This window comes from Diospyros lotus, chromosome 5, assembly GCF_014633365.1.
Source record: "Diospyros lotus cultivar Yz01 chromosome 5, ASM1463336v1, whole genome shotgun sequence".
In the NCBI taxonomy this organism is placed as follows: Eukaryota; Viridiplantae; Streptophyta; class Magnoliopsida; order Ericales; family Ebenaceae; genus Diospyros; species Diospyros lotus.
Window position 1 is genome coordinate 18,611,357 of NC_068342.1, and position 24,477 is coordinate 18,635,833.

Here is a 24,477-nt window from a genome sequence, read left to right on the forward strand (position 1 = left end):
TTAGATTTAGATAAATTAGATATGAGTCAGATCTAATTGGATGGGTCAAATAAGATATGGGTCAGATCTAATGGATCGAATCAGGGACGAGTTGAACCTGAAGTGATGAGGTCGGGTTGATTGAGTCAAATCGATCAAGATCTGGCAACAGCGGCAGAGGCGACGATGATCGCTGTGGCGGCCGGGGGAAGCCAGGCGGTGGATGATGGTTGTGCAAGAGAGCAAGCAGTAGCAGCAACAACAGCAGCGTGGCCGGATCTAGCCGACGTGAAGGCTGATAGGGCCAACGATGATGGCTGGGAGGAGATGGTGATTGGCAGTTGGGGCGCGGGGAAGCCATGCCGTGGCTCACGGCCGATGGCAGAGCAGGCACTGGAGGCAGTTGCAGAGGGGGCGGCAGTGGCCGTCGGAGGTGGTGGCAATGCTGGAAGGCAATGGCGGCCAGTAGCTGTTCGAGCACAAGGTCTGTAGAGGAAGGAAGGAAGAAGAAGAAGGAGAAGAAAGAAGAGGAAGGAAGAAAAAAAAGAAAAAGCAAAAGAGAAGAAAAGAAATGAAAAGGAAAAAATATATATATAGAATTTTTTTTGGAAAAAATGTGTTTTATTATTTCAGAGATTTTGGCAAGAAGAAAAAAAATTATCCAAACACTCGAAAGTCGAGTTCGGGGCTTTTCGGCTATTTATAGTCCCGACTCTATGTTTCGAAACATAGAGCAATGTAAGGTTCGAAATAAAATTTTGGGAATCAAGTTTCAAAATAAGATGCTAGGATATTTCGAAATAAGATGTTTTGGCAAGCTGTTGTCAGAGGGTCGTGATGGGACATTTCGGAATAGTTATGTCTATAATAAGACTCGTGAGAAGAGTCTAATGAGAATGATCTGTCAGATTCAATGAAAGTTTATGATAGCTCAAATGATAGGGTTACGTGATAGTGCAACATGAACGAATGATTATGTGTGGATTACACCAAGGCACAAAGGGAATTACCAGAGTATGTGTGGATTACACCAAGGCACAATGATTATGACTTGGAACTGACAGCTAGGGTATGTGCTCTTGAGGTTATGGAGACACTACCGAAATGATGGGACATTTGATGTGCTCACAAACCACGAGGAGCCTGAGGTATGGGTTCTCACAGAAGGAGCTAAACGAGAGGTAGCGAAAGTGGATGGAGTTTCTTAAGGACTGCGACTGCACTATTTCGTATCACCTAAGGCGTGGCAGTGAAGTGCCTGACGCAGGACCTGGTGGATGGCTGTGAGTGTCAGATGTTGGAGGCTTGTTGGCCTGCTGACTATGAGTTTAATGCCAAATGGATTGTTTGTTTTTAGCGTTAACCTGGTTGTTTAGCTAGATCTGGTGAACGAGATATGGAAAGCATGTGTGGTTGACAAGTGTACTTGTCTATGATTGATGATCATGGCTAACCCAAGGGTTCCGATTTTTGAAATGCGAAATGGCATTGTCAAAAGTTTCGGGGTAAGATGTGCGTGCCTAAAATGTTGGAAGATGTGTGGTCATCTTTAAAAGAGCCACAACAGAAAATGCTATGAAAGACACGGCATGCTCGTAGGCATGGGATGAGTAATGAATACAAACTCAAGGTGTTTGTTAAGGATTGAATCGATATGTGATCAAGGTGTTCAGGTAAAAAGTTGAGTTTTGTCTTAATTACTTGAGCGGTCAGACGAAAATTTTGAGGACGAAATTTCTTTAAAGATGGGTGAATGTGATACTCGAGAACTTCAAAAGGGTTCAAAAGTAAATTTTCTTGGCACAAAAGTGGAATTACAAATAAATTAAGGGTATAAAGGTAATTTCTTACTGCTACGAATGACCGAATAGACTGCAGGGAGTGCCCTGGAGCCGAGATGCCAAAGGAAAATGATATGGCAGTGATGAGTATTTCAAGACATGATTTATGCATCGAAAGAAATCAAATTAGGAATAATTTTCGGTACAGCTAAAATGCAACTATGATTTAGGCTGCAAAACTGAATTATTGTAGAGGGCTTCTGGGAAGTCAACGGAACCTTGATGGGGTTCATATTCGGTATGTAAGATAACCCTTTAACAGTTTCAGGAAGAAACAAAAAGGTTTATGGCCAAAACGAATATTCGGACCTAAGTGCAATTTTCCAAAATTGCTAGAATGAGGTCAAAATGACATTTTTCCAGAATTTTTAGGGATGCAATGGAAAGTATAGAACTTTTAAGTTGCAATAGCACTATTGGGAAACTCATGGGCTTCAAGAAAATGACCAAAATGCAAAATGGAAAAAAGTTGGGATCAAAGTGCAATTTTGCAAAATTGCACGAAGAGCAATCTGCCATGGCCGACCAAGCTTCCTCCACCACCTCCCATCACCGAATTCGGTGGGGAAAGACTCGAGAAAATTAATCTAGAATACTCTTGGGTTGAGCCTAGGCCAGCAATCGGCCTTGGCTTGGACAAAAACGGCCAAACTTTCGGCTGAAAGAAACTAGATTTTTATCCACTGTAAATCGAATTTTGAGACAACTTTCAGTGGGTTTTGGACTCATTAAAGGAAAGAGGAGACATCAAAGGCCTTGGGTTGCTCGAGATCTGTCGTTTTGGGGTTCGAATTTGACTATAAATAGAGGATATAGTGGCCGAGGGTTTTGCAAGATTTGAGCTTCAAAATCGACCTAGTTTTTGAACAAATTGAGGCACCAAACCATAAAGCTTTTGTTTCCCATGAGATGGGGATCATTTCTGAAAATTTTGAGGAATTTTGGAATTCATTTGAGGGGTGATCGGAGTTTTGCCAGAAAAATTGAATTTCCCTAGAGATTGACTAATTTTTGCTAGGATAGAGGTCTTCGAGGTGTTGTTTCAAGCTCAAATTTGGTCAGGGTGATCGACTCAAGGTGGGCTATCTTTTGGTATAGGCTGTTTGATTTTCTGGTGTGCCGGCGCTAGAGAAGATGACTGGAGATAATTTTTATTATTTTTAAATACTAAAAATAAAGAAAAATAAAGTAAAAATAAAAATAAGAGGGATAAAATTCTGGAAAAATATCCAAAAATATAGGAAAATGAATAGTTTGCTTTTTGAATTTTATTTTGAAAATTTCATGAGGAAATAATTATTTTGAATTTTTGAAACGAAATTTAATTAGAAAAAAATATGAAGAGATTTTGGAAAATTCCTAAAAATGTTTGGAGATTAGAAATGTTATTTTAGAAATTTTAATGAAGAAAAATTCAAGAAATTACTTGATTAGGTATTTATTTTGAATTTTGGAAGAATTTATGACTATGAAAAATAGAAAAAAATATGAAAAATAGAGAAAAATAAAAAGAGTGTGAAAAAATTAGATTATTGATTTTTCATGGAAATGATTGGCTAGGAAGTGATTTGGCCAAGGATCTTGACAATTTGCATTATTTTCAAGGTTGGTACACAAATTGAGGCAATGCACGTTTTTTGAGGTAATCCGAACTTCGTGCTAAGGTGAGTGGTTTTTCTCCAAAAGCTTATACATGTTATATTTTGCCTATATTGAGCATGATAGTCATGAAAGTGGCTAAGTTATATGTATTATATAAGCATCCTATCATATTTATGTATGTATTGTTGCATCGATGGATTATGATTTTTGTATGGCACGATATTATTGGCATATTGATACTTGTGCATTGGATTTGGATGTCGCCCCGATAATGTCCATAATTCTCTAATGGCAATTGATGGAATAACGTTAGAATTATCTTGCCGAACGTGCCAAGATTTTGCCTAGAATTCTGTGCCGAGCTTGTGGGTCAGGGAAGTTACACTAGAGCATATGATTGTTCATGTTATTGTATCATGCATTCATGTATCATGTTTCTAAACCCTCACTAGAAGATTCATCTTCTAATTGAATTAAGCCCCTAAAACATTCAAACATTCCAGTTAGGATTTGCAACTATGACAAGGAGATAATTGATGACGTGGCCGATGGGTTCGACTAGTTGTTCGGGTATATGCTCATTTGTGAGGATTCAAGACATGTTCTTAGTCATAGTTAGAAGATTGTACTATATTGATGATCATATATAATCGTTACGATTTGATGTATTTTTGAGACATCATTAGTTTGTATCTGAGGTGCTTAGCTGTTATTTTCATAAATGAGTCTCTATGTATTTAAGTACTTGATGATACGATGGGATTCTTGTATTATGATTAAAGCAAATTCAGTTATGTATCATATCAGGTTTCGATTATTGTTTCCGCATTTATGATGATTACATGTCTTACCTTATTGATTCTTATTTTGATATGCTAACAGGACGTTACAGTGCAAACCTCTCGTATATGAAAAATTTATACCTTTTAATCTAAAAAGATTATTTTAAATTTTTAAATTTTTTTAGACCTTTTATTGAACTTTTGCCTATGACGCAACAATATTTAATATCTTACGATTTTATTTTTAATTGAAAATTTCTTTTGATATCATTTTTTAGCCAAAAAAACTAAATTTACATGTTAGAAAAAGAAATTGATCACAATGACTTAACTAATATTAAACAATTACATATAAATTAATTAAAAAATAAAATATCAGATTTGTCTTTAAGTGGAGGAAAGTGATGCTAATTAATTATTTGAGAGGAAAAAATAAAAAATAAAAAAGCAAGAAAAATGTAAACTTTAATAAGTCACTAAACCCAAACAAAATCCCAATTTGTTTGGAACTTATGTGAAATTCAATTTATTTTTGAATAAAAAAATAAATTAGTATTTAATTAGGTTTGAACTACAGAAACAAAATAATTTCTAAGAAGTTTAATTTTTTTTATTGAAATTTATTTTTTTTCCTCAATAAATGCGATTTTTGATTGAATTTTCAAGCACATAATTCCTTGAATTTTTTTATCAATAAGTATAATTTTTTATTAAATTTCCAAACATTATATTTGTACTTCTAATTTAAAAAATTAGAGGCCAATTTACCTCATAGTAACAACTATGACTAAAAATTGCTATAAACTGTAGAACCTACTAATGCGCATCTACAACACACGCGACGAAAGAACGAAAAGCCATGAGACATGAGACAGAAGAAGCTGACGAATGTCTTCACAACCAGTCAACACAAGCTCCTCCAAACTTTGGTGATCGGCAAAGACCCGGATGCCATCGCCGGTAGTCAACTCGCGCCCAGTTAGATCAAGAGCCTCCAAATTGTAGCAAGAACAATAATTGTAAGATCTGATATGGAAATTCAATCTTCTCAGCCTTTGAATTGAAGCAATGGCCAAGCCCCCAATGTCAGTCACTTTTGGCCCGCAATCCCCCAAATTCAACAAAGTTCTCCAAATGCAACAGCCCATCATTTGTAATTCGATCACATTCAGCAATCACCAGCTTAAATTGTTCAGAGTTTTGGACAAGCACCCACTTGCCAACGAAACTAAACCACTGTCTGTAATCAGGAAACAGCCTTCCAAGTTCAAGACTCACAAAGAATTGGCCAACCCAATTGCTTGAAGCGACTCATCTGTAACCCTAATGCACTTTCCCAAATCCATTGCTCCAAATTTCGAGCCAATCCAACCAACGAAGCAACCCCCAAATCCCCAATTTGGCGTCACTTTCTCAAGAAAACCCCAACTCACTCTCTGCAACCAATCGTGAAAGCATGCAAACCAGAATCATCAACATCTTCCAAACACGACTTCTCATCAAACTCGTCTGAACCACAATGCCGTTCCTTGCAATTAAGGTTAAGACCTCGATTTTAGGGCATGTTCTAGCCACTAGTCCCATGTCAGAGTTGGTGATTGTTTTTATTGATTGGAAGGAGACCAAATTTGGTAATCTCGGCAAGAAATCACGAAGAAGATCGGGTTCAAGAAGGCACAAAGAAACTCGATTCAAATGCTCAACTCGAAACATTCGTCTGCTTCTTTCGTCTCGTGGCTTTTCGTTCTCTGCTGTATGTCCATCTCAAGCACTTCCGCATGTGTTGCAAACGCGCATCAATGGGTTAAAAGATACTCAAATGTAATGATTTTGTACAGTTTAAAGTCATATTTAAAATAATAAAAAATTTAAAATTTTACAAAAAGAAATATATAAAAGTTCAGGGGTTTGATATTCGCCTGGAGTTCTCTCATGTCAATCCCACAAGCCTTTTTATCCATTCCATTCAATCACGGTGAGACAAAGGTATACTTTTGGCTAAGGGAAATTCTATTGGCAGCCTGTGTTTTTACTCTTCACAGCTTGTAGTGCATCAAACTTCACACTAATTTTAAAATCTCTATTTTACCCCTCTCACATCCCACAGTCACTTTCTTCTTCGACCGTCAGTCTCCGCCTCGCCCCTCTTTCTCTACTCCACACACACAAACACATACATATATAATTTTATATACACACATGTTGTTGGATGTACAAACACACACATACATATATATATATATACACACACATGCTGCTGGGTCAGCCGCCATGGCCGACCCCCCTCCCCCACACACGCACTCTCTCTCTCACACACAAACACATACATATATATATATATATATAAACACACACACACATGCGGCCACCATGGCCGACCTAGCTGCTGGGTCGGCCATGGCGACCGACCCCCCTTCCCCCCTCCCATACACACACACTCTCTCTCTCTCCTCCTCCCCCCCCTCCCCCCGCCACACGAAAACCATGGCCGCGGCCATGGCAACAGTCGGGGAAGCCAGCGTTCCCCGACTGGTCCGAGTAGGGGAACGATAGGTTCCCCGACTGCTGGCAGTCAGGGGGCGTTTTTTTATTTTTTTATTTTTATTAAATTTTTTATTATAATAAAATAAAATTAAAAAATAATACAAATAAATAAATTTTAAATATCTACATTTTAAGTAATTATAATTTAGGTAATTTTAAATTTTAAATCATCCTATTGAATTTTTAATACTTAAAAAAAATTAAAATTAGTTAATTTATCTTATTAAATTACTTAAAGATACATATATCTAAAAATCCTACCATCATTTAAAATAATTTTTTTTAAATATATGTATCTTTACCTAATTCAATAAGATAAATTAATTAATTTTAATTTTTTTAAGTATAAAAAATTCAACACCTAAGATGAATTTTAGAGAGGTTAAATTTTTTATTAAAAAAATTAAAATTAATTAATTTATCTTATTGAATTAGGTAAAGTTACATATATTTTAAAAATTTTATTTTAAATGATGATAAGATTTTTAGATATGTGTATCTAAGTAATTCAATAAGATAAATGACCTAATTTTAAAATTTTTTTAAGTATTAAAAATTCAACACTTAATTACAATAATTTAAAATTTAAAATTAGTTAAATTATAATTACTTAAAATACAGATATTTAAAATTTATTTATTTGTATTATTTTTTAATTTTATTTTATTATAATAAAAAATTTAATAAAAATAAAAAGTAAAAAAAGGCCCCCGACTGCTAGCAGTTGGGGAACCCAAGTTTCCCCGACTGCCATCGTTCCCCAACTGTTGCCATAGCCGCAGCCATGGTTTTCGTGTGTGTAGGAAGGGGGAGAGAGAGAAAGAGAGAGAGTGTGGGGGGGGGGGGAAAGGGGGTCGGTCGCCATGGCCGACCCTAGCAGCTAAGTCGGCCATGGTGGCTGCATGTGTGTGTGTGTGTGTATATATATATATATATATATGTACGTGTTTATGTGTGTCTGTGTGTGAGAGAGAGAATGCGTGTGTGGGGGGGACGGGGTCGACCATGGTCGGCTGACCCAACAGTATGTGTGTGTATATATATATATATATATATGTATGTGTGTGTGTTTGTGTATCCAGCAATATGTGTGTATATAAAATTATATATGTATGTGTTTGTGTGTGGGGGGTAGAGAAAGAGAGAGGCGAGGCGGAGGCTGCCGGTCGAAGAAGAAAGTGACTGTGGGATGTGGGAGGGGTAAAATAGAGATTTTAAAATTGGTGTGAAATTTGATGCATTGCGGGCTGTGAAGAGTAAAACCACGGGCTGCCAATAGAATTTCCCTTGGCCTAAACTGTTTCATTATGACAAATTATGTTTTAAGTAATCGTAATACTTTAAAGCCAATCTTTTATTTCCTTTAAGTATTCATGGATTGTTTTTATTTTTTTATATCTTTTAAAATTTTCAAAGAAAAAATAAGTGTTCAATTGGTTAGTTTAAAGGAGGGTGAATTAAACATTTTTCACCCTTAAAAAAATTTTTAAAGTTAAAATAAATAAGAATGTAAAAATTGCAACATAAAAGATTTAAAACCTACTCCAGTACCTCGATTTACAACCTATGATTTTCTTAAACACATAGTTTTTACCTTTGTCCTTTACCTTGTAGCTTTTAAAAAGGCTCAGTCACTTAGTCTATCTTCTATTTGTTGTTTTCAAGTCATTTTTAGTTTTTAATTTTATAAAATAATAAAAACGCGTTCTCTTTACTATTTTTAAAAACGCATTTAAAAAGAAAAATTATAAAGAAAACCCAAAACAATTTTGATTGCTTCATCCAAACAAACTCCAAACTCAAAACAATTTCATTTTCAGTTTTTGGTATTCTCTTTTTCTCTTCTCCCTTCCTTCTCTTCAAGCCATCACCGTCAACCACCGCTTCCTTCTCCTCATCTCTTCAAGCCAGATCCGCTGCCACTACTTCATTCTCTTCCTCTCTTCAAGGCCATCACTGTTGTCGAACAAATCCGCTACCACCGCTTCCTTCTCTTCCTATCTTCAAGCCCACCTGCCCAATTCTTCATTCTCTTCCCCTTCTCTTCTTTCTTCATTTCTCTTCTTTCTCTTTTCTCTCTCAGCCGTCGACCACACCCGTCACCTCCATCACCTCTGCAAGCCGTTGTCCCCTTGCATCGCCAAATCCATCGTCCATTGCCCCTTGCATCACTAAATTGGTTCTCTCTATTCATTCCTGGTTGTCTCTCTCTATGTGTGACCCATATTGAGTTGCTTTTGCCACAGCCATGCTCGTCGACAGTCGTGCTGGAGAAAGAAGAACAGAAACACACGAGCGGTGAAAGGATAGGGAAAAGAGAGGAAAAAGGAAATGGTTTCGTAGGTGGTGGCAGGGACAACGGTGTGGTGACGACAATAGCGACAACATCGATTTTCTATCAAAACTCAAAGGGTTTCGTGAGAATAGTTTTTTTTTTTTTTTTTTTCTGTAAGTGATCGTGAGAGTAGTTAGGGGGGAAACAATGAGTTGTAAACAATTGGTGGAAATGAAGGAAAACAATGGGCAAGGAAGGGAAAATAATGGATTGTAAAGAGCCCTGCATAGGTAAATTTTTTTAAAAGATAATTGTAAAAGGTTTTAATAGTCGAGAGAGGACATCTATATAGTAATGTTAAATAATATATTTATAGAATATATATTTAATATATGTATATATTATTTGATTATAAAATAATATTTTTATAAAATTATAAATACATTTATTAATATATTTATAAATTATTTATAAACGTGTATATTTTTATGAGCTAATCATAAACTTTTAATCGGACTTATTCATGAGCTACCAACTCGAGCTTTGTTGAGGTCAAATTTAGTTCGTTTACAAATCAAACTTTAAATTAGACTCAATCTCATTTTATTTACCTTAATGAATGAACTCAAATGAGCTTTTATTGAGTTAAACACCGATCCAAACCCGAACTGCTGAGCTCATTCGCAACTCTACTTTTAGGAGCTTGTATTATAATTTAATACAATATTTATATACACATGGCTTTCGGACTTTTCCTCTTTTTTTTCTTTGGGTCAAATCAATTTATTTATTCGTATTTTATTATTATAATGAAAAAAATATTACAAAATTTACTAACTTTGAAATTTATATATTTTTTAATAATATACTAACATTAAATATTTTTAATTTACTGAATAATCAAATTTATTGAATAAAATATTATTAAAAAATTATTCTCAAAATTTCAAAGAGAACGCATTTTCTAAATTTCTATTTTGAGAAATAGTTTTTCAGAATGATAAAGAGAATGCGTTTTTAGTTTTTAAAGACAAACTCTCAAAACAGAAAATTAAAAATAAATTTAAAATTCAAAATTAAAAATTAAAACGCAAAGAGAACACAGTCTTAACCTTTATACGTTAACTTTTAACACTTGACTCAACTACAACCAAATTGCCTTTCAATGATTAAACTTAATCTTTACAAGTTTTCACAACAGATGTGAAAAGATTTCTTAAGAGAACAATAAAATATTACAATGAGAGCAAATATTTATCTTGAACATAAAAGAGATGAAGAATATGAAATTACAAGACTTTCTCTTTTGAAATCTCATAGAAAAATGAACTTTGAAAGCACAACAAAATTAGAAAGGTTTTGTAGTTCTTGAAATCAAGTTCAAGCTTTTGTGAGAGTGTTGTAACCTTATTTCAAAATGCTCCATCAGTTATCTATAGATTCTCAGTATTCAATACTTGTTGATAGATTAATTAAACAATTTGAATGTTTTGATTGAGTCACAAGTGTCATTTTTTGTCTCTATAAACCTTAAACAACTATTATTAATTCACAAAAGTACGCACAAGTTATCTGAAGAGAATTACATAAATTGACAAGTAAAAACTGACAACATTTAATGCAGTGTAATGGCTATATTTTTTAAAATTTGACAAAAAATACTTGAGTATATTTTAGCATTATCAAACTAATTTTGATCCTTAGTTGATTAGATGTATTATATATTCGAGTATATTTTAAGCTTACCCAAGTATGAAGAGACCATTACTCGATTACTTTTTAAGCTATGTAAAAATGTATTATTTACTCGATTACACAGCTAAATTTACTTGATTACTTTCGATCTTTACTAGAATACAAAGAGTTGTTACATGATTAATTTTGAGTCCAGAAAGTTATCCATATTTCAGTTCATCTTTACTCGATTATATAAGACATCCACTCGAGTATAAAATAATATTAATCGATTAATAGAAATACATCACTCTAATGAAAAGATGCCCAAACACTATGACATAAGATTACAGATTACCAAACAAATTCAATCAAGTATACAAGATAATTACTCCATTATTAAAACTACCTTACTCGATTAAAACAAAGATAATTGAGAGTTGCATACCATACTTGAGTACAAAGAATTTGATAGTCGAATACTTTTAATCTTTACTTGATTATTCTAATATACGTAATTAATTAATTTGAAAGTATTCTAAACATTACTTATTACTCTTAAAGGTTACTCAATTGGTCTTAATTAAAAAGGTTTACTGATTTAACACTTGATTAATTCTCACATACTCGATTATCTTGAACAAATACTCAATTATTTTGAACATTATACTCGATTAAAATAGTATCAAACTTAAGAACATTAAAAAGTCTTAATCATCATCAATGAACCAAATTTATTAAAATATATTTTCTCTTTAAATCAAAATACAAATTTCTTAACAACAAGTAATTAAATAATGCTATTTTTTATTTTTGTTTTCAAAATAATAAAATTGTAAACAAAATATTGACCAAACAATCTCTAAGAAATTTTTTACGAAAGAAAGAATAAAACTAAAAAAAAGATAATTTTTTTACAGTTGCATTTTTTTTTGGGGGGGGTAACACCTTATCATGAGTGCTTTCACCTACTAGCTCCAAAGTACAGTGAATGAGTTAAATCATGGAACCTGGTGGCCTTGGGTTTTGATCCTAGAGTAACACTCTAACCACCAGGGCGAGTACGTAAATGATGAGATTTCGAGGGAGGTATAGTACCCATAAGTAAACTACCAGGGCGAGTGCGTAGCTGTATCCATGAAGAAGTAGGTTGGGAACCTAAGAGTGACCCGTATAATTACTCATAGAAATAACTAGTTGGGATTTTGGATCGAGAGTACGTACGCATACGATTATGTATATATGTAAAATATAGGTTAGCCTATAATAAGAGGGGAAAAAAATGTAATACGAAAACGGTAGGCGAGTGCGTGGCTAAGGGGAAATAAGTAATGAGGTGAGAGCCTTATTCAGCATAGCAGCTATCAACAGATGGTAAGGAGCTGTCGACCAGTCGCGAACGATCGCCAGTGTTTCTTCCGTTTGGTGACTGTGTTGATGTTGGACTTGGTTTTCTAATACCATAAGAAATAATAATTATTGCAATAAAGTTATCTATATATATATATATATGAGTTCATGTGGTTCGCGATATTGTAATATACCGATTTTGCATGGGTAAGCATATAGTAATGCGTAACTAAGAAGAAGTTCACCATTTTTAACTTAGGGAAGAGGAAATAAGAACGATGGGCGACAGCCTATAGTGAACCGGGAAGTGAAGGATCTACAATCAAATCGAATGAGTAAACGTATTAAGTGAGAAAGATATATTGGAAGAAATGAAGCTGCAGGAACTCACAGTGAAATTTAAGATTTCTAGACAAGGATAGTGCTCGCTCAAGTGTATTCATTAGGGGAGAGTCCTAATAATTCTATGAGAGGAAACGTGGGAGATTTAGAACATGCGTAGACTGTAGCACTCGAGGTAAATAACTATAACGAGTAAGAACCTCCACTGTGAGTGGATAATTTGTTGGATTGGGTGTTGAAGTGATGTATCCTTAAGTTTAGTATGTGGTCAAGATGATATCAATGAGTGGTAAGATGGGAAAATAAGTCATTTCAGAAAGGGGTATTATAGTGCTATCGATGGAATGGAAATATACTCGTCGAGTGAAGAGACTCACTGGGAGTACTTAAGGGTTACTTGTACAAATTGAAAAATTTCAGAATGTATGCTATGGCTAGCAAATGCAAATTTGGTTAAAGGAAATGGTTTCCCTGTGGACCCTATCTGAGGCCTATAAGGTACATTATATTATTCACCTAGAACGATTTAAGGAGAGACGTGATGATATTTGTTTTGCAATGTCTAATGTGTCAGCAAGTTAAGGCTGAACGTCAGAAACTCTCGGATTTATGACAATTGTTATCAACTCGAAGTGGGAGGGGGATAATGCGCCCATGGACCTTGCATAGGGATTGCCTAGGATGGCAAAGAAAACGAGGCCGTTCGGGGTATTAGTAGTTGAGATGACTAAACCAGCCTCTCTTGGCTAATTAAGAGAACGTTTTCCCTATATCGTTGGGCAGAGATGAATATTAAGGAAATAGTAAGACTTAATGGTATTCTGTCAAGTATATTGTGAAGTGTCGCATGTTACCTCAGGGACCAGGTGGAAGTTCAATACTACATTTCTTCCGCAAACTGGCAAATAAACGAAGAGAACTCTTCAGGTATTAGAGGAGATGCTACTAGCACGTGTGTTGGATTTCCTTGGTAGTCAGGGCGATCATCTTCCATTAGTGGAGTTCGCTTACGACAAGTAGTTACCATGCCAGTATTGGGATGCCACCCTATGAGGCATTTTATAACAGTTCATATAGGACGTCAGTATGTTGGGAGGAGGATGGATATCAGGCCTTGTTGGGACCCCGAGTTATTGAAAAAATATTTGAGAAATCAAAACTGTTAGGGCCTTAGTGAAGACAGCCTAAGATAGATAGGAAAGTTATGTAGACCGAAAATGTTGGGATTTAGAATTTGAGATGTGAGACCATGTATGGTTAAGAGTGATGCCATGAGCAACATGCGATGTTTGGAGCTCGGGGAAAACTAGCCCTCGTCCTATTGACTCTTTTAAGAATCCTAGTGAGAATTGGACCTTTAACGTATAAATGAGCCTTGTTTAGGCCGATGTGCATTCGGTGCGGCACATATCAACGATAAGGAAGTATGTGATGGATCCTTAGCATGTGGTTGATTTTTCCTTAGACCATAAAAGTCCTGCACGAGATGTGATATGAGAAAATGTCATTGAGCATTCCAGAACGATAAGATTGAATCCGTTTGTAATGGCCAGTGGCAATGTCACAATCAGGGCGAGGTTGCTCAAAAATTTGAGGATGAGCTGAGGCATCTCCTTTTCAATTGTTCGTGTGGTCAAATGCGAATTTAGGGACCAAATTCTTTGAAGAGAGAGAGAGAGAGAGAGAAACTATAACAACCTGTTAGGGGGTCTAGGTGTTTTCGGGTATTTTATTTTAGACTAAAAAATTTTTGCTTTAGTTAATTGAAAATTAGAAATATATATATATATATATTTGAAATAAAGTGTAAGTGGAAAAAAAAAATTGGGAGCCTATTCAAATGGGATTTAAAGATGTGGGAAAAGTTCAAATGAATTGGACCATTGAGATGTGTTAGAATTTTAATTGTGAATGAAGGGGGGGATTGGGCTTTGGAATTGAGTTAGGCCCAAGTGTAAAGTTGATACAAATAAGTGAAGGTTGAAAGAAGAACCATTAGGCCTTAATTTAGTCGGGCCTAGTTTATTTGAGATGGATAAATGGGTTGTGCTTGAGCCCATTTGCAATTAATGATTGAAATTTAATATGAAATTGAAATGAAATATAAAATGTCTAAAATGGGTTAACGAATGGTTATGCATGATAAAAAGGTAAGGGCAAGTGTGTAATTCCAATTGGGTTGAATAAAGAATGTGAGAAAAGAAATAAAGAAAATGGCAAATGTCAATAGTGCCATTGGACCTTCGTTTGACTGTTGTTAGGTGAGGGATAGATCTGTCAATTTCTAAGGCAGGCGCAACCTACAGCGTGCAACCTCTTCCTCTCCCTTTTGTTCTCCTTTTTCTGTGCACTGATACTCTTGTACCTTTGCAACAATTTGCTGATGATTCTATCTCCTGTTCCATTGGCCATCACTTTCTTCTCCTTTATAGTTGCTACATAATCTTCTTCATCTCCTTCTCTTACTTCTATTCATTGTTGCTGCTACGTTGCTGTTGTTTTTCTTCTTCTTCATTACTATGGCGGAGTAAGTTCAGTGGAAAGAGACTGGTGGTGGTGTTCTTGGATTTCTTCTTCTCTCCAGGCAAGTTCTTTTTGCACTCCTCTTTTATTTTCAGTGCAAGTTCTCTTACCCATTTTTATTCCAATGCAAGTTCTTCTCTTCATCTCTCTTGTCCTTGTCTTCTGTTGAGCTTCTGTGTGGAAGAAATATGTGTATATATATATATATTGGTTTGCTACCATTGTTTACTGTTATATTATTTCATACACTTAAATCTTTGATTCTTGATGAGTTATGGGTCTCGTTGATGTCTCTAAAGGGGATTTAATCATCTCTAAGTTCTTTCAGTGAATGACATTTATTTGGGTGTGAAAATCGATACAGAATCCTTGCTCGTTCTGTATCTGTGTAAAAATAAGTTTTAAGCTATAACTGAATGTGCTTTTCCCCCCATGCCTCATTCGAATCATATATATATATATGCATATATTCAACACCCCATTTGAACTGTCCACTTATATATATATACATACGTATGAGTAACTAGAGATGCTGCAAGTCTGGGAGCTCTCCCCTGTTTCGAGCAGCCCTTTATAATGTTGGGATAGTCGTATGTATACTCCCTGTTTGATTTTAATAGCCACTCGAGGTATGTATATATACCCACAATCTGAATAGCTCATCACCCACATATATATCTATACGTATATACATACCTAACCAGCCTTTGGATGCCCAGGCCCCTGTGCATATTTGAAAGCCCACACACACACATATATATATATATGTGTACATATAATTACCCACACCCAATCCAAGCTACTGGATGCTCTACTCAAAGCAAACCTATTTACATTCACTTATATATTCAAAGCCCAGTATACATAGTCGACAGAGAAAATTCATAGTCGATAGAAGCTTAGGCATAGTCGACAAATCATAACCCATTGTCGATTATCTATAAGCCCATAGTCGACTATCCATAAGCGCATAATCGACTATCCATAAGCCCATAGTCAACAGACCATAATCCCATAGTCGACTATCCATTTGGATAATCTGAACACTTAACATTTCCTAACTTCGTTTCTTTTGAAGGCAAGTTCAAATTATCAAAAAGATATTAATTTTGAATCTTAACACTCAACCTTACTTCCTATAGAATTCAAGAAAGATTGATTTTCATAACTTTGCTTCAACTCAATTATAGATTTGAAGATTGATTTTCATATAGTCATTATCAAACTATTTTATTTTTCAAGAGTAAAATATCAATTGATTTAATGAATTCTTGAATAAATTATTGTAGCGTGTGCATGCTTGATGTGAGTGAAAAGTTACTCAGTATTGTGGGATGGGCAAAAATTATTTGTATAAGCAAGGCAATAATTTGTGAGATGAGATTTTGTGATATCTATATATATGTGGAAAGGAATGCATGATATGTTCCGTACACGTTCAACATGTGCATGTTATGATACCTTGTATTATTTATCTTTGCGCACCTATTATTCTGCGCTAAGAAAGAAAGGGTATTCTATAGCACTTGGCGCGGGACGAGATGGCCATATCCCGACAGGTTGGCTCCATATTTATTTGTGAGGTTTTATTGAAATTATGCACTTTTGCATACATTAATTTATGGCTTGAGAGCCGGGGAGATCGATATTGATAACAAGATGATGCACTATTGCATGCATTGAATGATAGCTTATGAGCCTGTGAGAATTGATAATGACATTGAAATTTTATGCACATTTGCATAGTGATACATGGTGACATGATATATATTAAGTTGAATTGATAAATTCATGAATTATGAATCTTGTATATAATTGTGAAGTCCTTGATTATTCTTCTTGGTGTCATCATGTTCTTGGATCATATACATTGTTCCTTGTTTCTTGAACTTGCTGAGCCTTGTGGCCCACTTGATCTTCTTTGCCATTCCAGGTGAAGGAAATGATGTTATTGGGGGGAGTCCAGTAGGACTATAGTCCAAGAATAGTGGTGTACAGAGACACATTCTAACTTCAAATATCCTAGTTAGTGATTTGGTGAGATTTTATAGTGATGATAATCTATTATGTTTATTGGCATTTGAGCCTCTTATTATTTTGTATGGCCATCGAGCTTAGGATTATGAGATTCTAAAAATGTAATTGAACCTTAATTTAATTTTCGCTGCTAGAAATGAAATGAATTGTTTGTTTTATTATGATTTGTTCTATATCACCTCTGTAATGACCTTCTTTCAAATATCCTATGTTAAACGGGAATATTCGGAAGCGAGCCTTACAACAACCACATTGCCTTTCAAGGATTAAACTTAACTTTTACAAGGTTTCACAACAGATGTGAAAAGATTTCTTAAGAGAACAATAAAATATTACAATGAGAGCAAATATTTATCTTGAACATAAAAGAGATGAAGAATATGAAATTACAAGACTTTCTCTTTTGAAATCTCATAGAAAAATGAGCTTTGAAAGCACAACAAAATTAGAAAGTTTTTGTAGTTCTTGAAATCAGGTTCAAGCTTTTGTGAGAGTATTGTAACCTTATTTCAACATGCTCCATCAGTTATCTATAGATTCCCAGTATTCAATACTTATTGATAGATTAATTAAACAATTTGAATGTTTTGATTGACTCACAAGTGTCATTTTTTGTCTCTATAAACCTTAAACAACTATTATTAATTCACAAAAGTACGCACAAGTTATCTGAAGAGCATTACATAAATTGAAAAGTAAAAACTGACAACATTTAATGCAGTGTAATGGCTATATTTTTTAAAATTTGACAAAAAATACTCGAGTATATTTTAGCATTATCAAACTAATTTTGATCCTTAGTTGATTAGATGTATTATATATTCGAGTATATTTTAAGCTTACCCAAGTATGAAGAAACCATTACTCTATTACTTTTTAAGCTACGTAAAAATGTATTATTTACTCGATTACACAGCTAAGTTTACTTGATTACTTTCGATCTTTACTCGAATACAAAGAGTTGTTACATGATTAATTTTGAGTCTAGAGACTTAAACATATTTTAGTTCATCTTTACTCAATTATATAAGACATCCACTTGAGTATAAAGTAATATTACTCGATTAACAAAAAAAACATCACTCTAATGAAAAGATGCCCAAACACTATGACATAAGATTACTGGATTACCAAACAAATTCAATCAAGTATACAAGATAATTACTCCATTATTAAAACTACCTTACTCGATTAAAACAAAGATAATTACGAGTTGCATACCATACTTGAGTACAAAGAATTTGATAGTCGAATACTTTTAATCTTTACTTGATTATTTTAATATACGTAATTGATTTGATTATTCTAATATACGTAATTGATTAATTTGAAAGTATTCTGAACATTACTTGATTACTCTTAAAGGTTACTCAATTGGTCTTAATTAAAAAGGTTTACTGATTTAACACTTGATTAATTCTCACATACTCGATTATCTTGAACAAATACTCAATTATTTTGAACATTATACTCGATTAAAATAGTATCAAACTTAAGAACATTAAAAAGTCTTAGTCATCATCAATGAACCAATTTACTAGAATATATTCTCTTAAAATCACAATACAAATTTCTTAACAACAAGTAATTAAATAATGCTATTTTTTATTTTTGTTTTCAAAATAATAAAATTGTAAACAAAATATCGACTAAACAATCTCTAAGAAATTTTTATAGAAGAAAGAACAAAATTAAAAAAAAGATAATTTTTTTACAATTACATTTTTTTTTGGTAACACCCCATCATGAGCGCTCTCACCTACTAGCTCCAAAGTACGAGAAATGAGTTAAATCATGGAACTTGATGGCCTTGGATTTTGATTCTAGAGTAATACTCAAACCATAACGAAACAGACTCGAAACAGGATCGTCAAGACCACCAGACTATACTTATAGGGTTACATTTTTTCATTTTATTTCACTTAAGAGTAAGTTCAGTAGTTATATTTTTAATTAATTTATAATAATAAAATTGTGTACAATTATTTAAGATTAAATAGAGTATTGCAGTCATTTTCTTTTTTCGATAAGTAAATTTATTTTTTTGACCAAAAAATATGTCAAAGAGAGTTTTTGATTCAAAATAAAATAAATTAAGTATTTTAAGTTCTAAATTGTAAAAAAATTTAGTGGATTTTAGTTCTTTTTAACTAAATCAAATCAATACCAGATTTTTTTGATTAAATTTTGGATTTGATATGATTTTTTCTTTAAAATTCCCGAAAGCTACCAAAGCAAAGAAAACAAAAATCACAAAAATTAGAACCGAATAAGGCATAAAATACAAGGTAACATAGCGCTGTTCTCTTTGTTGTTTTCAATCCGTTTTTAGTTTTCTAAAACAGTGACAACGTGTTTATTTTCATATTTTTAAAAAAACGTATTATTGAATTTTTTGAAAATAATAAAAGAATTATATAAAAAAAAACCTCAAAACAACAAAAAGTCATTTTAACTATTTTCATCACAAACATGTTTAAAATTTTTAAAACACAAAGAAATACTATAAATAAAAAAAATGAATGTCAAAATACAAATTAAAAAATAAATTTAAAAATTAAAATTAAAAATTAAAATACTAAAAAACAACAAGCAATCATGGACGGGAAAGTCAAAACTCAAAAGCGAAAGTTTTCTCCGTTGGAGATTTCAATCAAACCATGAAATTACGTAACAATTAGTATTACCACCTCTTTTCATTTTTCTAGCACTAATTCAAAAGATAAACAATTTATCATATAATCATTTGACAATTTTTAATTGTCCTTTCAAAACTTGGAGTGGAAGTTCTCCCAATCCCAAGTGCCAACCCCATCTAAATCTATATAAATACAAGAAACATAGAAAGAAAAATCAACTAAAATGATGGACGGCTAAGATTATCTTGTAAGTGTAACTCATAAAATAAAATAAAAAAAATGGAACAACGAAAAGGAATTCAAACTTGGTTGACAAGCAACTAAATAAAATTTAAAATTGAAGTTTAAAGAATCGCTTAAATCACTCTGTAGTCTGTCTAGTCTGAAACAACCCAACGCATTCAAAACATGAGAGATGAAACATCATCCTCGTAGCACGTGATCTCAATAATATCCCCCCCCTAACATAAAAGCCAAAACCTACGCGCAACGGACATGTACTTTACTCGTACATGGAACGTGCAATGCACGCGTTTTCCTCATCAACACACGTGTCAAAATCAGAGCGGCTCACTACCTATGCGGCGAGTCGCTTGGAATCCCGACGGTGACCGGAATCTACGGTCCTCGAGATATTTTCCCCAGTTATACAAATCAAATTGATAAAAGAAAACTAGAAATACAAAATTAAATTGACTGAAATGAAGTGCTCATTCTTATAAGTTTCTGATTCCAAAACTCTCTCTCTCTCTGTCTCTCGCCTACTTACTCTCTCTCTCTCTCTCTCTCTGCTCATAATTCCTCGCGTTTCAAAGATAGATTGGGGAAATTGAATGTCGAAATTCTTTACTGGTTCTTTCTTGGGTGCGGGAAGCTCTGTGTGTGTGTGTGTGTCAGTTACTGATAACTGTCTATTTGGCGGATCACAGATTTGGAGTCGGTTATAAATTTGGGGGAGACTAGTTCTATGGGTTCACCATTTTTGCGGTAACCTTCACTCAGATTTTTACTCCATAGTCTTTAAGCTGTAATTAACAGTTTCTGATTAATGTTTTAAAGATTCTACTATATACTCTTTCTGTTCTGTCTGTGATGATCGTCTATCTACTGTCACTCTCACTCTCTCATTCAGATTCAACTTCGTAAGAGTACTGAAATGAATCGAGATTATTTGAATCCAATCAAGTTCACGCAGCACAGAAGCGTTACCTCCAAGCTGGTGGCTCCGCCGCCGCCAGACATGGCCGGAAAGACGCCGCGGCTTGTGAAGATTTACGTCACCGACGGGGACGCTACAGACTCGTCGAGTGATGAGGAAGACGTGGCTAGGCGCTGCAGAGTGAAGCAGTATGTGAGTGAGATCAGAATCGAAGCTGCTTGTTGTAACGAAGTGAGAAATGTGAAGAGGGGTAAGAGGCCGAACCGTGCGAAGGAGGCGAATTTGGAGAACGAGAAGTCGCCGCCTACGGCGGCCGCGAACGGCAGGAAGTTCCGAGGCGTGAGGCAGCGGCCGTGGGGGAAATGGTCGGCGGAGATTCGAGATCCGGCGCGCCGGACTAGGGTTTGGTTGGGGACGTTCCGAACGGCGGAAGAGGCGGCGTTGGTGTACGACGAGGCTGCGATACGGATACGCGGATCGAAAGCTCTCACCAACATCATCAAGCCTCCTGCGGGGTCTCCTCCCCCTCCGCCGCAGGAAATCAATTTCAGGCCCTTGTCCGACTACTCTCCGTGCAAGGAATCGGCGAACCTTTCATCTCCGACCTCCGTTCTCCGGTTCAATCCTCCCGAGGAAGCAGAGCCGCCTGCGGTGCCGGAACCGGAGGCCGGTGGGCCGACGACTGTTTGCCGTTGGACCAGTGCTTCTTGAACGACTTCTTTGATTTCCGCACACCTCCGCCGATGCTCTTCGAGGAAGTGAGTTTGGCGGAAAACGCACTGGAAGTGGATTTCAGCGACGTCTCGTCGTTGAACATGGTTGATGATTTCAGGTCTTGTTCATGGGACGTCGACGATTTCCTTGAAGATCCTCTGCTTTTTGTTTGAATATTGTCAGTAAAACTTCTCTCTCTTCTGTTTGCTCCTCAAACAAAGAACCAAAAAAGAAAAAAAAAAGAAAAGGTTAAATATCCGAGTGGAGAGTTTAGGTACATATTTGTTGGTTTCCCCGTTTTCTTATTCTTTTTGGTATTTATTTATCAATTTCAAGTGTGCAAATTATTGCAGAAATCCCCCAAATATTTTAATTAATTAATTAGAGCTTCATTGTTGGCATTGTTAGTACTGATATTTGGCCGTGATTACTAGAAAAGATCGTCCGCGTCCGGACGCTTGAGCATGCGTGAATCTGTGGTTTGAATATAGAATTTGCAAAGAGCCTAACGAATTATTAATCTACTAATTCTTTTGATTAATGGATTGGATTGGATGGGCGCATGGCAAGAGCGTGCGAGTCAAAAGCTGATGATTCGGAGACGCGCCTGCATGCTTTTGCCCTTGCGTCATAAAAATTTTGATGAATTTCTTAGCTATTCTTTCATACTTGGCTTATCTTCTTCACATAAACAAAGCTCACTTCCATCAATCAGTAGAATAAGTACTATCTTCCTTCTTTTTTTGAAAAGGGTAAGATTGAGACTGACTCAGACCATCTGGATTGAATTGATTCGCTCTCTCTATAAATTAGACATGACAAATAGAGTGATTTTATTCAAAATTCATATAATCACACTTAAAAGAGGTGATCTCTCTATCATGCAAAAGCATGATAAAAAGCATTATAAATGATAGTAACTTGTGGTTATGAAGTTGAATAGTCCTACAAGATTAAACTTGTGCTAGTAATGATATCTTTACAGATTTAAATTTTTAGATTTTTTTTTTGGGGGGGTATACAATTATTGTTTAAATCATTTCTGATTATATTATTCATAATTTTAGCACAAGTTTCCACTTTAAAGGGTTTACTTCCAAGTTGGGGCAGTTTTTTTTTTTAGTTTTTTTTATTTAATATCATTTTAACATGTATTTATATTTATATATATATATATCCCCTCAAACATTCAAAATTCTCTACAATAAACATTTTTAAATGACAATTTTATTTTATTTTTGTAAAATTGAAATTTAACCTTTTTACTTGTTACATAGAGAAAAACTTAATCATAATACTTTCTCGTGATAATGTTGAACGGATATGGTAAAAGGTTTAATGAAATTCACTTGTCTTTTCAGAGAAAGGCAGACCCACATTAGGACAAGCCCCAGGACAGGGGCCTTTTAGATTATTGAAAACCCTTTTTATATATATTAAAAACAAAAAAAAATTAGAAATATTACTATTATTAACAGCCATCCAATTAAAGCCAAAATTTTATAATCTTTAAGCATATAATAAAAATATATAATTATCTTGATGTTTAACCCTAAGATTCTGTCCTGCTTTCAAACATAGACATTCTTCAAAGAACTTGCCAGTTGGTAACGTAACCCCAAGTTCTTCAAACATTAACATCTCGCTAGTCCATTCAAATTCTGCAAATTAATATTCTTAAATGAGAGCCTTTTGTATTCCGACTTACCACATGGACGGAATGTTTAACCTCTAATTTATAAATAATTGCATCTGTTACTGTTTTCGTATTCAGGGGTGGTGTTTATTCCCGCTCTTCTGTAGCGTGTTATTATTATGTCATTAAATCACACAATAATAGATATTCTGAAGCATATATAAATTATTAATAAGATATCAAACTTTGACTTGATTATCAATTTGTAATAAAATTTAAAAGCTGTCGATTTAAATCTCTATTAATTTTATAACACCATTGTGTTGCTGTTTAACAGAATTGACCTCAATTAAGAATTTTTTTTAAAAATTTACAATAAATTTATAAATATATTAAATTTGTCTGTCACTATCTTTTATATATATATATATATATATAAAGAGGGAGTGAGCAAATTAAAACACAAAATTAAAAATAAATTCAAAATTCATAATTAAAACTCAAAAAGAATAACCCTAAAATCTCCTTAATTTGGAAAATCTAATGAGATGAAGTGGTAGCATTTAATTAGTTTACTAAACCTTACTAAGATTTGAGGAAGCATTAACTTCTTTCCTCTGAATGAACAGGCAGGCAGGCAGGCAAAGCCAAATATGAAATAGCCAATCTCTATCACTGTACCGTCACCCCGTCAGGCACCAAAAGGCTCTTCAAAACAATAAACCATGAAAACAGGAATTTATGAATAACGTTTTGTTTTTCCAGTGTATACCCACCCACCCAATTGGTGAACGAGTAAAAAGCTCCTCCTTTCTACCCTTCATATGGGAACAGGATTTGGAGGGGAATGGAATCTTTTTCCTTTTTACTATTCTGTATTCTGTTTGTCAATTCATTTTAAGAAGAAAGCAAGCAAGACCAAATAAAAACATCCAAATGCAAATCTCACCACGTTCTAGTTAATTGGCTTCTTCGGTGGGAGCAAGTGGGTGGGTTATAGACAGGAGCCAGTCAATGCCTGCTGTGGAGACAAGTAGAGCTAAAACTATAGGGTAGGGGGCAGGGCTAGTAGGGTACGGGACGTGGAAACTCCAACAGCCAGCCAACGGCAGCATGCCCACTGCTACTGCCAGCTACTTGCTTGCTTTTCAGAGTGAGGCTAAATTCCTTGCCGAAGAAAGGGCTCTTTCTGGTCAAACTTTACCACTCCCCCAACCATCCATGTATATTATTCTTGTTTTGTTTGTTTAAAATAAATAAAGTGACAGTAGATGACCATTATACCCTCTTAATTAAATGATAAATTGTTAATTAAGTTAAAAGAAAATTTTAAAAACATATATGTATATATATCATTAATGTAATGTTATCAACCTAGTC

The 24,477-nt window shown here is 34.6% G+C and overlaps 1 protein-coding gene across 1 annotated transcript; it reads left to right on the forward strand.

Moving 5' to 3' along the window:
• Positions 1 to 20,744: 20,744 nt before the first annotated feature.
• On the forward strand, positions 20,745 to 21,740 carry LOC127801249 (ethylene-responsive transcription factor CRF4-like). Its single transcript, XM_052336186.1, has one exon. It carries the CDS (start codon positions 20,745 to 20,747, stop codon positions 21,456 to 21,458), a length of 714 nt encoding a protein of 237 aa, XP_052192146.1. The 3' UTR covers positions 21,459 to 21,740.
• Positions 21,741 to 24,477: the final 2,737 nt, after the last annotated feature.